The 13,451-nt window shown below is 44.2% G+C and overlaps 2 protein-coding genes across 3 annotated transcripts in view; both read left to right on the forward strand.

Moving 5' to 3' along the window:
* Positions 1–3,449: 3,449 nt before the first annotated feature.
* Positions 3,450–13,451, forward strand: part of NSUN2 (NOP2/Sun RNA methyltransferase 2) — an 88,941-nt gene continuing 78,939 nt past the window's right edge. Inside the window, exons 1-4 of one of the 2 annotated variants that reach the window (XM_040432484.1) lie at positions 3,450–3,583; positions 3,681–3,840; positions 5,738–5,895; positions 12,471–12,575. In XM_040432484.1, coding sequence (XP_040288418.1) covers positions 3,739–3,840; positions 5,738–5,895; positions 12,471–12,575 — 365 coding nt within the window. In that variant the 5' untranslated portion in view covers positions 3,450–3,583; positions 3,681–3,738. The other variant, XM_040432483.1, reaches the window with a different exon arrangement.
* On the forward strand, positions 10,671–11,077 carry LOC121001423 (60S ribosomal protein L22-like). The gene has a single exon (XM_040432485.1). The coding sequence runs from the start codon at positions 10,703–10,705 to the stop codon at positions 11,075–11,077; it is 375 nt and encodes a 124-aa protein (XP_040288419.1). The 5' UTR covers positions 10,671–10,702.

The raw sequence follows: 13,451 nt of genomic DNA on the forward strand, positions 1-13,451 counted from the left end.
CCAACTTCTCCTGAGTACGGCGATACCAGATGTGTGACACTTTTTTGCAGCCTAGGTGGGCAAATGGGCCCACATTCCAAAGAGCACCTTTCGGATTTCACAGGGCATTTTCTACACATTTTGATTTCAAACTACTTTTCACACATTAGGGCCCTTAGAATGCCAGGGCAGTATAACTACCCCACAAGTGACCCCATTTTGGAAAGAAGACAACCCAAGATATTTCTTGATGGGCATAGTGAGTTCATGGAAGTTTTTATTTTTTGTCACAAGTTAGTAGAATATGAGACTTTGTAAGGAAAAAATAAATAAAATAAATTATCATTTTCCGCTAACTTGTGACAAAAAATAAAAAGTTCTATGAACTCACTATTCCCATCAGCGAATACCTTAGGGTGTCTACTTTCCGAAATTGGGTCATTTGTGGGGTTTTTCTACTGTCTGGGCATTGTAGAACCTCAGGAAACATGACGGGTGCTCAGAAAGTCAGAGCTGCTTCAAAAAGCAGAAATTCACATTTTTGTACCATAGTTTGTAAACGCTATAACTTTTACCCAAACCATTTTTTTTTTTTACCCAAACATTTTTTTTTTATCAAAGACATGTAGAACAATAAATTTAGAGAAAAAATTATATATGGATGTCGTTTTTAAAAAAAAAAATTACAACTGAAAGTGAAAAATGTCATTTTTTTGCAAAAATTTCATTAAATTTCGATTAATAACAAAAAAAGTAAAAATGTCAGCAGCAATGAAATACCACCAAATGAAAGCTCTATTAGTGAGAAGAAAAGGAGGTAAAATTCATTTAAGTGGTAAGTTGCATGACCGCGCAATAAACGGTGAAAGTAGTGTAGTGCAGAATTGTAAAAAGTGGTCTGGTCATTAAGGGTGTTTAAGCTAGGGGAGCTGAGGTGGTTAAAGGAATGACAGAGTGGAATGCCCATAGACTTTAACATGAAAGTGGAATGCCCATAGAGAATAATGGAAATGTAATATTTGAATGAGAGACAAAACCAATTGACATATCTAATAAATATTTAGCAGGCTTACTCTCCAAACTCGGTGGGATTATTTTAAACTAAGATTAAGTGGGATTATCATTGGTTTCTATGGAATGACAAGATGAATGACAATGGAATGCCTATAGACTATAATAGGAAGTAAACTCTGAGCTCATTTGCAGGTAAATCTGTGTTATGTAGGATATTAACATGATAATCCCACTTAAAATCAATTTTAAATAATCCCACTGAACTTGGAGTAAGCCTGCTACAGATTTATTTGATATGTTAAATTGGTTCAGGCACCAAGTCACGTTTTAATGGGACCTACTAAAAGGAATGACAGAATGAAATGCCCATAGACTTTAACAGGAAGGTGGAATGCCCATAGAGAATAATGGAAATGTAATATTTGAATTAGAGACAAAACCATTTGACATCTCTAATAATTATTTAGCAGACATACTCTCCAAATTCAGTGGGATTATTTAATTAAAAAGGGTTTCTACCACCAGATTTTGAGATTTTTCGCTGACTGACACGAGCGATCTGCTAGTGTCTGCACTACCTAACAGTGCTCTTCTATCACCTTTGTCTGCTGCCGTTAAGCTTAAAAACATACTTTTATTGATATGCAAATGAGCCTCTAGGTGCTATGGGGGCGTCTTTTCAGCACCTAGAGGCTCCGTCTACTCACTATTTCTGCCACCCACCGCGTCCCTCCAGCCCGCCCCGCTCCTCTTGATAGACAGCCAACCTCGCTCCATCTCGAATTCCAGCACCTGCGCCGTGCGCTTCTGTATTCGGCACAGTGACTGTCGGACAGCAGTGAAGATGCCGGCGCAGGGAGCGGTCCGACAGTCACTGTGCCTGCGCCGAATACAGAAGCGCACGCCGCAGGTGCTGGAATTTGAGATGGAGCGAGGTTGGCTGTCTATCAAGAGGAGTGGGGCGGGCTGGAGGGATTCGTTGGGCGGCAGAAATAGTGAGTAGACGGAGCCTCTAGGTGCTGAAAAGACGCCCCATAGCACCTAGAGGCTCATTTGCATATCATTAAAAGTATGTTTTTAAGCTTAATGGCGGCAGACAAAGGGGATACAAGAGCTGACTGCGGATGCTCCGGACAGTTTGATTGCGTGCGCGGCCGGCCGTCACGCTATAACAGGCAGCGTACCGCGCATGCGCTAGAAGAGCGCGATACCGGCAGCATGTCCATCTAATTGTAGAGGAGGGGTAAGGGGCGGGCTTAGCTTTACTTGAAGCAAGGAGGCCGCTGCCGCCTTGACTTCAAGCCTGACTCGGAGACAGCGCCAACCGACATTAAAACAGCGTTTTTAACAAGTATGAAGAAACACAAAGATGAAAGAAAAACATGATTAGCAACACACTGGGGGATACTGTAAGGTACTGTGGTCGGTTTAATATGCGTTTTTCAGGTGACAGGTTCCCTTTATAATCCCACTGAACTTGAAGAGTAAACCTGCTAAAGATTTATTTGATATGTTGAATGGTTCAGGCACCAAGTCACATTTTAATTCCCATTATAGCCTATGGGCATTCCATCACCTTTGCATTCTATATAAAACGGTTATAATCCAAGGTAATTTTCATTTTACAATATGCTACTCTACCCAGGGAACACTTGCGGTAAAGGTTAATGTCCTACATAACACAGGTTTACCTGCAAATGAGCTCATAGTTTTCTTTCCATTATAGTCTATGGGCATTCCTTTGTGTCAGTCACCCTCGTCATTCTGCAGAAAACAGTGATAATTCCACGTAATCTGAACATTAAATAATCCCACTGAATTTGGAGAGTATGTCTGCTAAATAATTATTAGATATGTCAAATGGTTTTGTCTCTAATTCAAATATTACATTTCCATTATTCTCTATGACCATTCCACTTTCCTGTTAAAGTCTATGGGCATTCCATTCTGTCATTCCTTTTAGTAGGTCCCAAGAATTTTACAGGTTCTATCATTTACAGCCCACTGATATGAACAGCACCCAGATGTAATCCTTGTGCTGTTTTCTTTTGTACTAAAAAAAATCCGTACAAAATGCGAGATCGGACACGGAGCAGAAGTACGGTCGTGTTCATGAGTCCTTAGGCTTCATTCACGTGACCGTATTTTCAGTCCACGTCCGATTGCACACAGACTCATTCATTTCTATGGGGCCACAAAAACCATAGAAAATGTCCTTGGACTAGAACAGGCCTTTTGACAATAGGGCCTGTAGTTTGCTGACCGCAGACTACATATGGTTGGGTGCATGACGCCTTAGACAGGTCGGGGTCCCTACAGAGAACGGCACATAGACGGCTGCTGTAGAAACAGTCTGTTCACAACCTGACCACTAGGGGGCAAAGCAAAAGAAACTTCCTCCCAGTGACGGGAAATAGTTGCTGTATAACGGAATTTGCCATCACTGGTAAGGGCGAGTCCTTATGAGAGATGTCCGGCGAAGGCTCTATGGCCATTACTTATGACGTCACTATCCGCCGTTTCTTATTGGCAGCGGCTTCTTCCCATTTTGCTCTCTCGGCACCCGTAGTGACGTCAACAGTGCCGCCAGGTGTGGGAATGCTCTATCTCTACACGTGGTATCCAGCAGTGATGTGTTAGAGCAGACTTGGGCGCATCCTCTGTTATACTGTTCATCTCTTCCCTAGGGACTTCATTGCCGCAGAGATATTCACACGTCGCGGGTGTCGAGTTCTGTGCAGGGTGATGGGGCGCAGAAACCGGCGCAACCGTAAGAGGGATCAGCGCCCTGCGGTGCAGAGGACACCCGAGGAAGAGGAGGAGAGGCGCAAGGCCAGAGAACAGGCGGTGAGGGCTCCCGTGCCGAGCTCTACCTCAGCAGCCTTCTTCCTTCCTGGTTGTCAAAGGAGAAGAGCTACCCAAGCTGTGTGCCAACCACATCCGCTTCTGTGGAGAAGACATTGGCATGGGGGGGTCATCAAGACAAACTCACTTTATGTAGTGTTCTGACCAATCAGATGCCACCTTACTGAGGAATCCTCAGCAGTCTGACCCTTGGATTGCTGTCACATTGCAGTGTGAACTGTTATCCAGGTCCTATGTGACTTACAGGATAGCGGCCTTACATCTGGTGGCATCCCATCCCTGTCTTCCCAGAATTCCAGAGGAGCAAGAATGGCCTTTAAGTCTCCTCATGTCACTAAGACACACTGCACAAGGAGAGATAGTACCCCCACAAATTCTGATTTAGGCCTCTCACCCAGTTAGGGGTCCATTCACACATCCATAATGTATTGTGGATCTGCAGATTGCAGATCCACAATACACCCGGCCAGCACCCCCATAGAACTGCCTATTCGTGTCCACAATTGCGGACAAGAATAGGACATGTTCTATTTTTTCCGGAGCCGCGGACCAGAAGATCGGCGGTGTGCTCCGGAACTGCGAATGCGCACAGCACACTGTGTGCTGTCCACATCCATTCCGTCACCATAGAGAATGAATGGGTCCGCACCCGTTCCGCAATTTGTAGAACGTATGTGGACCCTTTATTACAGACATGTGAATGGAGCCTAAGGGTACTTTCACACTAGCGTTTTTCTTTTTCGGCACTGAGTTCTGTCCTAGGGGCTCAATACCGGAAAAGAACTGATCAGTTTTATCCCCATGCATTCTGAATGGAGAGAAATCCGTTCAGGATGTCATCAGTTCAGTCACTGAATGGCGTTTTGGGCGGAGGAAATACCGCAGCATTCTGCAGTATTACCTCCGTCCAAAATTCCGGATTAGTTGCCAGAATGCCGGTATTAATTGAAATGTATTGGTGCCGGATCCGGCATTAAAAATACTGCAATGCTGGATCCGTCCTTCCGGTAAAAACGTGAAAAAAATAAATAACGGATCCGTTTCTCCAGATGACATCCGGAGAGACGGACCCGTCTACAAATGCTGTCTGTTTGCATGCAGATTGCCAGATCCGGCAGGCAGTTCTGGTGACGGAACTGCTTGCCGAATCACTCTGCCGCAAGTGTGAAAGTAGCCTAAGCCAGTACTCTCTGCTCTGCACTGATGAGGGGCAATCGCCCGAAATAGCTGTCCTCAGATGAGGTGCTGGCTTTTTTAATACCCAAGTCATGTCTCAAGGCCTGTTTAAAGGGTCGCACATTGACTTGTAGGATAGCTGCCTTACATCTGATGGCATTAGAGGCAGAGCTTAAAGTGTAACTGCCATTCTATTTTTGTTTGTGTAATGTGTAGGGCCAGTGGTGTGAACCATTTTAGTAATATACTTTAATTACTGAAATCGTACATTTCCATTAGAAAAATAGCTGTAAAGTGGCCCATTTTGAGCCTTAGCAGCGCTCCTGTCTTCTGTTTACATAACTGTGGAGACTCGCTCAACACTGACTGTGTTATCTAAACAGAAGACAGGAGCGCTGCTAAGGCTCAAAATGGGCCACTTTACAGCTATTTTTCTAATGGAAATGTACGATTTCAGTAATTAAAGTATATTGCAAAAATGGTTAACACCACTGCCCCTACATATTACACAAATAAAAATAGAATGGCAGTTACACTTTAAGAGCTCATTTGCATTCCTTCAAGGAATATGATAAAGACCTCCACTCCCGTGACTCCTGGCCCAGACAAGGCATAGCCCCCACGTGTGGACGTACCCATTTATGTACATTCCATGTGTTGTCCAAATGTAGTCCCTAAAGTAGGTTTTGTGTTTGTCTCTAAGGCCTGGGAAAGTGGCTATGCTGAAATCATCAAAGAAAACAAACTCTTTGAGCATTACTACCAGGAGCTGAAGATTGTACCAGACGGGGAGTGGGAGCAGTTTATGGCTGCCATGCGGGAGCCTCTTCCAGCTACAATAAGAATCACTGGCTACAAAAGGTACGTGCTGCTTTACACTGCATCACACCACATGGGGACACTAAAGGTCTAATTCTATGTGGCAATGATCGCCATCTGGTGAGGCCATACACGAACCACTGACCACTGTTTTCAACGTATGATTGGCAGAGGGGGAGCTGGTGTTTGGCAGAAGTCTGTGGACTGCTATTCCCTGTTGGGTGTTTGCTGTCGGAGCCGTGAGAACTAGATTTCACTGTTTTCACGCGATTAAAGGCGGTTTCTAACGGCTGAACTATTTGTTTGGATCATATCCCCTCCACCGAAGAACCTCATCATTTGGACAGTGAGTGCAACCCCAGTTCATCTAATTTATCCTCAGGATAGGTTGTCGGTATCTGATCAGTGTGGGTCGGACTCCTGGGACCCACAAAGTGGTACTGACACGTTGAGAGCTTGCAGTAGTGCTGTGGCCTTCTCTCTGCTTTTCCTAGGCCAGTGATGACACGTTCATGTGCCACGTGGCTTAGGCGCAGATCAGCCCCATAGAAGTGACTGAGGCTGAGCTGCCATACCAAGTACAGCCGCTATACGATGTACGGCACTGAGAGAAGTCGGCAATGGTGCATTCTCAAATAGCTGATCGTCAGGGGTCCTGGAAGTACATATACAGTCAGGTCCATAAATATTTGGACATAGACACAATTCTAACATTTTGCGCTCTATACACCACCACAATGGATTGGAAATAAAACAAACAAGATGTGCTTTAACTGCAGACTGTCAGCTTTAATTTGTGGGTATTTACATCCAAATCAGGTGAACGGTGTAGGAATTATAACAGTTTGCATATGTGCCTCCCACTTGTTAAGGGACCAAAAGTAATGGGACAGAATAATAATCATAAATCAAACTTTCACTTATTAATACTTGGTTGCAAATCCTTTGCAGTCAATTACAGCCTGAAGTCTGGAACGCATAGACATCACCAGACGCTGGGTTTCATCCCTGGTGATGCTCTGCCAGGCCTCTACTGCAACTGTCTTCAGTTCCTGATTGTTCTTGCGGCATTTTCCCTTCAGTTTTGTCTTCAGCAAGCGAAATGCATGCTCAATCGGATTCAGTATAGGTGATTGACTTGGCCATTGCATAACATTCCACTTCTTTCCCTTAAAAAACTCTTTGGTTGCTTTGCAGTATGCTTTGGGTCATTGTCCATCTGCATTGTGAAGCGCTGTCCAATGAGTTCTGAAGCATTTGGCTGAATATGAGCAGATAATATTGCCCGAAACACTTCAGAATTCATCCTGCTGCTTTTGTCAGCAGTCACATCATCAATAAATACAAGAGAAGCAGTTCCATTGGCAGCCATACATGCCCACGCCATGACACTACTACCACCATGCTTCACTGATGAGGTGGTATGCTTAGGACCATGAGCAGTTCCTTTCCTTCTCCATACTCTTCTCTTCCCATCACTCTGGTACAAGTTGATCTTGGTCTCATCTGTCCATAGGATGTTGTTACAGAACTGTGAAGGCTTTTTTAGATGTCGTTTGGCAAACTCTAATGTGGTCTTCCTGTTTTTGAGGCTCACCAATGGTTTATATCTTGTGGTGAACCCTCTGTATTCACTCTGGTGAAGTCTTCTCCTGATTGTTGGCTTTGACACACATACACCTACCTCCTGGAGAGTGTTCTTGATCTGGCCAACTGTTGTAAAGGGTGTTTTCTTCACCAAGGAAAGAATTCTTCGGTCATCCACCACAGTTGTTTTCCGTGGTCTTCTGGGTCTTTTGGTGTTGCCGAGCTCACCGGTGCGTTCCTTCTTCTTAAGAATGTTCCAAACAGTTGTTTTGGCCATGCCTAATGTTTTTGCTATCTCTCTGATGGGTTTGTTTTGCTTTTTCAGCCTAATGATGGCTTGCTTCACTGATAGTGACAGCTCTTTGGATCTCATCTTGAGAGTTGACAGCAACAGATTCCAAATGCAAATTGCACACTTGAAATGAACTCTGGACCTTTTATCTGCTCATTGTAATTAGGATAATGAGGGAATAACACACACCTGGCCATGGAAGAGCTGAGAAGCCAATTGTCCCATTACTTTTGGTTCCTTAACAAGTGGGAGGCACATATGCAAACTGTTGTAATTCCTACACCGTTCACCTGATTTGGATGTAAATACCCTCAAATTAAAGCTGACAGTCTGCAGATAAAGCACATCTTGTTCGTTTCATTTCAAATCCATTGTGGTGGTGTATAGATCCAAAAATGTTAGAATTGTGTCAGTGTCCCAATATTTATGGACCTGACTGTATATTTACTCCATTGGATCACACAAAATGTAGTGCTTTTAAGAAAAAAAAAGCTCCTGTCTACCGCGCTAATCCATTCTGTTTTTAATGCCGTGCACTGATGTATATGACGCTAAAAGGACTCTCTTTTGGCCTCCTGACTAATGTAACTTTATGGACACGTTGAGCGTGTGCGTTGGGAGCTAAAACTAGATCCACAACATCATGTGAGCATATCCTATTGTGTCCAGTGACGGTGGTGACATGGGCTCATTAGCTTAGTCCCACCACCTCGAGTCACGTGTATAAAGGTAGAATTATCCCTGCCGATAAGAATCGTACTAGAAGCGGCTTCTTCTGACAGCCCTGGACATATTGAGGGCTGTTCACTAAGGGAGGGTTCACATCACGTTTTATGCCTCCGTTTGACGTATACATTCCAAGAAAAGATACAAAAATGCAGCTAAGGCTACTTTCACACTCGTTTGGTGCGGATCCGTCATGGATCTGCACAAACGCATCCATGATTCAGATAATACAACCGCATGCCTCCGTTCAGAACGGACCCATTTGTATTATCTACAACATAGCCAAAACGGATCCGTCTTGAACACCATTGAAAGTCAATGCAGGATGGATCCGTTTTCTATTGTCAGTGAAAACGGATCCGTCCCCATTGACTTGCAGTGTGTGCCAGTTTGGCTCAGTTTCGTCAGACGGACACCAAAACTCGGCGAGCAGATTGAGCGGTATGGAGACGGAACGGAGGCAAATTGAGGCAAACTGATGCATTCTTAGCGAATCCTTTTCCATTCAGAATGCATTAGGGCAAAACTTATCAGTTTTGGACTGCTTGTGAGAGCCCATGACGGATCTCACAAATGGAAAGCCAAAACGCCAGTGTGAAAGTAGACTAACCACGTTCTTGTATCCTGCACAGTCCAGTAGAAATATATATTTTTTTTTCAATAGAACAGTGGTGAACGGAGGGCACTGTATGGCATCAGTCTGATGCAGCTGTTTAATGTATATGTTAAAAGGATGGGAAAAACCTCATGTGAACCCACCCTTAGGCCTCATTCAGACGGCCGTATGCTGTCAGCAAAAATACTGAATGCTATCCGTTTTTTTGCGGATCCGTAGAAAAATGGATAGCATTCAGTATTTTTGCGGACCCATAGACTTCAATGAGGCCATGTTCTGATTTTCACGGACAAGTATAGGACATGTTTAATTTGTTTTGCGGAACCGTGGAATAGAAAAGGGCCCCATGAAGTGAATGGGTCAGCATCTAATCCACAAGAAAATGGATCCACATTTTTGCGGATAGCATACGGCCGTCTGAGCCCTTACACTGGTGTTTTATATGCCAGCGTTAGTCTTTCTCTCGCTGGCTTATTGCAGTTGTTTTGTATTATGTATGTATACGCCTTTTCATATGAACAGCGCTTTGATTATAAATAATAATGTGCCGCCATTATTACTCTGTTCACAAGGCAGTTTCAGAATTGCTCCATTCTGATTATTGGTGCAGGGTATCTGTATGTCGGTGGTCAGAAAACTTTCCGATTGAAGGAGACTGCATCGTCATACTAGAAATCCTAGCGAAATGGGAGTTAACACCTTAATGGAAAACTTTCCTTAGAGGGCTTCTGTCATCAGAAACGGGGGTAATAAACCAGCTGACGTTAGACATGTGCTAATGTCAGCTGAAGTTAACAAGGTTGGTCTCTTCCTCCTGCGCGGCCTTGTTTTTTAAGAAATGTAACTTCCATTTTATGAAAACGAGCCTCTAGGAGTAATGGGGGCTCCGCTCTCCCTCCTCCTGCCGAGCCTTGCTCATGTTGATTGACAGGCCCAGGCAGTGTTCACACCATCCTGCCTGTGCCATACCGTTCAATGAGGTGCACAGGCTTGTTAAACAAATCTTTGAACTTCCCTCCTGTGCCCGCGGCACATTGGTCACAGTGCACAGAGAAAATGTATGTGGCAGAGTAGGGACGTCCCATTAACAATGAACACTGGGTAGCCAGTCTATGGAATACTGCCATATCACGTCCACCGCATTTGGTTATAGCCATATAGTCAGAGCAGAGAACAGATGCAAAGAGCGTCTCTTGCTGTAGAACAGTGGTTCTCAAGGGGTACACATTGCGGGATGAATGCTGCGTTATGGTGGGCTCTACTATTACTGGGGGCATGCCAGGAGAAATTATTACTACTGGGGTGCATTGTGGTGGGCTTTATTGCTGCTGGGGGACCATGGGGAACATTAACGCTATGGGCACTATGGACAAATCAAAACATGTGGGGCACAATGGGAAACATTACTACAGGGGCACTCTTACGGCTAAGGTTGCCATTATTTTGGGCGTACACTTTCTGGCACTATTTTTTGGGCAGTTATTTTTGAGGGCACTGTGTGGCGATAATTATTGAAGTAGGCAGGCGTATTAGAGACCATCCATCCGCTCAGCACTCGACTGCTAAAAGAACACTTACATAGCGCATGCGTGGCGGCTTCCTCTTCCTTTCAGCCATCTGAGGTCGCCATGGCTCCTTTGAAAAAGTCCACAACCAAGGGTAGCAAGAAGAAGCAGCTGCAGAAGTTCACCTTGGACTGCACACACCCTGTGGAAGATGGCATCATGGATGCTGCTAACTTTGAGCAGTTCTTGCACGATGGCATCAAAGTGAATGGGAAGGTTGGCAATCTAGGTGGTGGTGTTGTCACCATCGAAAGAAGCAAGAGCAAAATCACAGTGACGTCAGAAGTACCATTTTCCAAGAGGTACTTAAAATACCTGAAGAAGAGCAGCCTGCGAGATTGGCTGCGCGTGGTTGCCAACTGTAAGGAAAGCTATGAATTAAGATATTTCCACATCAACCAGGATCAGGATGAGGAGGAGGAAGAGGACGAAGATTAAACTTTTTAGATATGTTTTGTATTACCCACAATAAACATGGGAACTAAAAAAAAAAAAGTAGGCACTGTATGTGGTACTAGTATTTTCAGAGGCTCTGTCTTCTGCTTCTATTGGGGAGCACAGCAAGGGTGTTCAGAAGGTGGGTAGGATGATGGAAAAGTAGGAACTTAACATGTTTGTGTGACAAACTTTGCATAGATGAGACGTGGCTTTCTGGTCTGAATGGAGAAGATGAGGAAAGAGAACATGTATATCAGAAGAGACCTCACTGGATGTAAAGGCCCCTTCACACTGCTCAATTGAGCACAACTGCCTGCACGTCAATTTAGGAGACCATTGTATTTACATGCAGCAATCTCCTCCACAGTATGGGGAGGAACGATCGCTAATGCCATCACTCATCCCCATACAGAATAATTGTTTGCAGGCAGCAGAACGTGTTTAGACAGCGCAATCTGCGGTGATTTAGGAGTCCGCACAAACTATTCTCTTACCCAATGAATGAGCGTTCTTGCTTGTTAATTGGCAGCACCTTTACTTGCGAGAGATAATCTGCAGTCCAAAGGGGCCTTTGAAAGGGGTTGTGTCACCAGTTACAGGGAGAGCTGCAGCAGAAAGGACACACCCCTGAGCTACATGGCTGAAGATAATCTAGCAGAGCAGTGAATGTCACTGTGCCCATCTGAGGTACAGGGCTGTTTCTAGCTGTGTTAAAAGGTATTGGCATGTACTAGGTGTCTGATTTTTTTTTTTTTTTTCCATTTTTTACATCATTCGTGGCTTAACCCATTTGAGGTATGTGGTGCTGTATCCTCCTGTATGTTTGGTAGTGCAGGATGTAATTAAAAAAGTAATATGTCACTTGGACAGGAAGATTTCAGGCTGAAAGGCTTTCAACAGAGCCTGACAGCGGCATGAGAATAGCGTTATTTTATTAACATTGATCACTGTTCGATTCCTTGGGGGTACTTGGTTCGGACTTCATGCCAGTAGGAGGTACCAGGCATGAAAAGGTTGAGAACCACTGCTGTAGAGGACCAAACCTGTTCATGCATAAGTCTTTATTTCAGTAGAAGCTAAGTAATGCTTAATTTCCCCTGTGGTGGCGCTGCAGGGAAAGTGAGTATTTGCTGCCAAGTTCACTGACTCCTTCTGATCACTGGGGTGCCAGCAGGGGCACAGCCTGTGATTATTTTGCCGTTGGGGCATTCTTCTGAAATACACATTCAAATGGAGAGGATGAAGTCGGGCTTGAACAAATAATACACTTGTCATAATTTTTCCCCTTAGAACCCTATTCTGTTATGATTGTTCCTTATTGAATACAGAGTTTACATAAGCGGTTATATTTTTTGTTAATATGTTTGACCTATGGATCTTCACCTCTTTATAGTCATGCTAAAGAAATCCTACATTGCCTGAAGGAGAAATACTTCAAAGAGCTGCAGAATATAGAGGTTGACGGCCAGAAGATAGAAGCTCCCCAGCCACTTAACTGGTAAGACCGTTTTACAGTGAGATTTTTAATTTAAGATATACAAATAAATGTAAAACAGTTTTCCGACCTGAGGATATGCAGCCATTGTGTGCTCAGTTGTGGTTTGATCACTGGTGCCTTCCCCGATGAAGTCTACAGCTTTTCTAAGGGTACTTTCACACTAGCGTTTATCTTTTCCGGTATTGAGTTCCGTCCTAGGGGCTCAATACCGGAAAAAAAACTGATCAGTTTTATCCTAATGCATTCTGTATGGAGAGAAATCCGTTCAGGATGCATCAGGATGTCATCAGTTCAGTCACTGTACGGTTTTTGGACGGATAAAATTCCGCAGAATGCTGCGGTATTTTCTCTGTCCAAAATACCGGAACACATTCCGGATCCGGCATTATTTTACATTGAAATGCATTAATGCCAGATCTGGCCCTAAGTGTTCCGGATGACAACCGGAGAGACGGATCCGGTATTGCAATACATTTGTGAGACAGATCCGGATCCGTCTACAAATGGTATCAGTTTGCATACAGATTGCCGGATCCGGCAGGCAGTTCCGGCGACGAAGCTGCCTGACGGAATCCAGCAACGCTAGTGTGAAAGTACCCCAAGACATGTTAGATATGTTTGTGGCATTGCAGCTTTACCTTACCCACTTGTACTCCTCTGCAATACCAAATGCCACCCATGGGCATATGTGGAAGGGAGCAGCAATGTCTTTTAACCCTGAACAACCCTTTTTATGCTTTTGGTTGAGAGCAGGGATTTGACTGGAAAAAAACAAAGCTCAGTGTCTGTGGTGCATCCCATGGGTGATGTGATTATCAGGGGTTTGCTCTTTTATATATTCGACATATGGCCTAAGTAGGAACCACAAGGTTGTCA

This window comes from Bufo bufo, chromosome 5 (assembly GCF_905171765.1).
Source record: "Bufo bufo chromosome 5, aBufBuf1.1, whole genome shotgun sequence".
NCBI classification, from domain to species: Eukaryota; Metazoa; Chordata; class Amphibia; order Anura; family Bufonidae; genus Bufo; species Bufo bufo.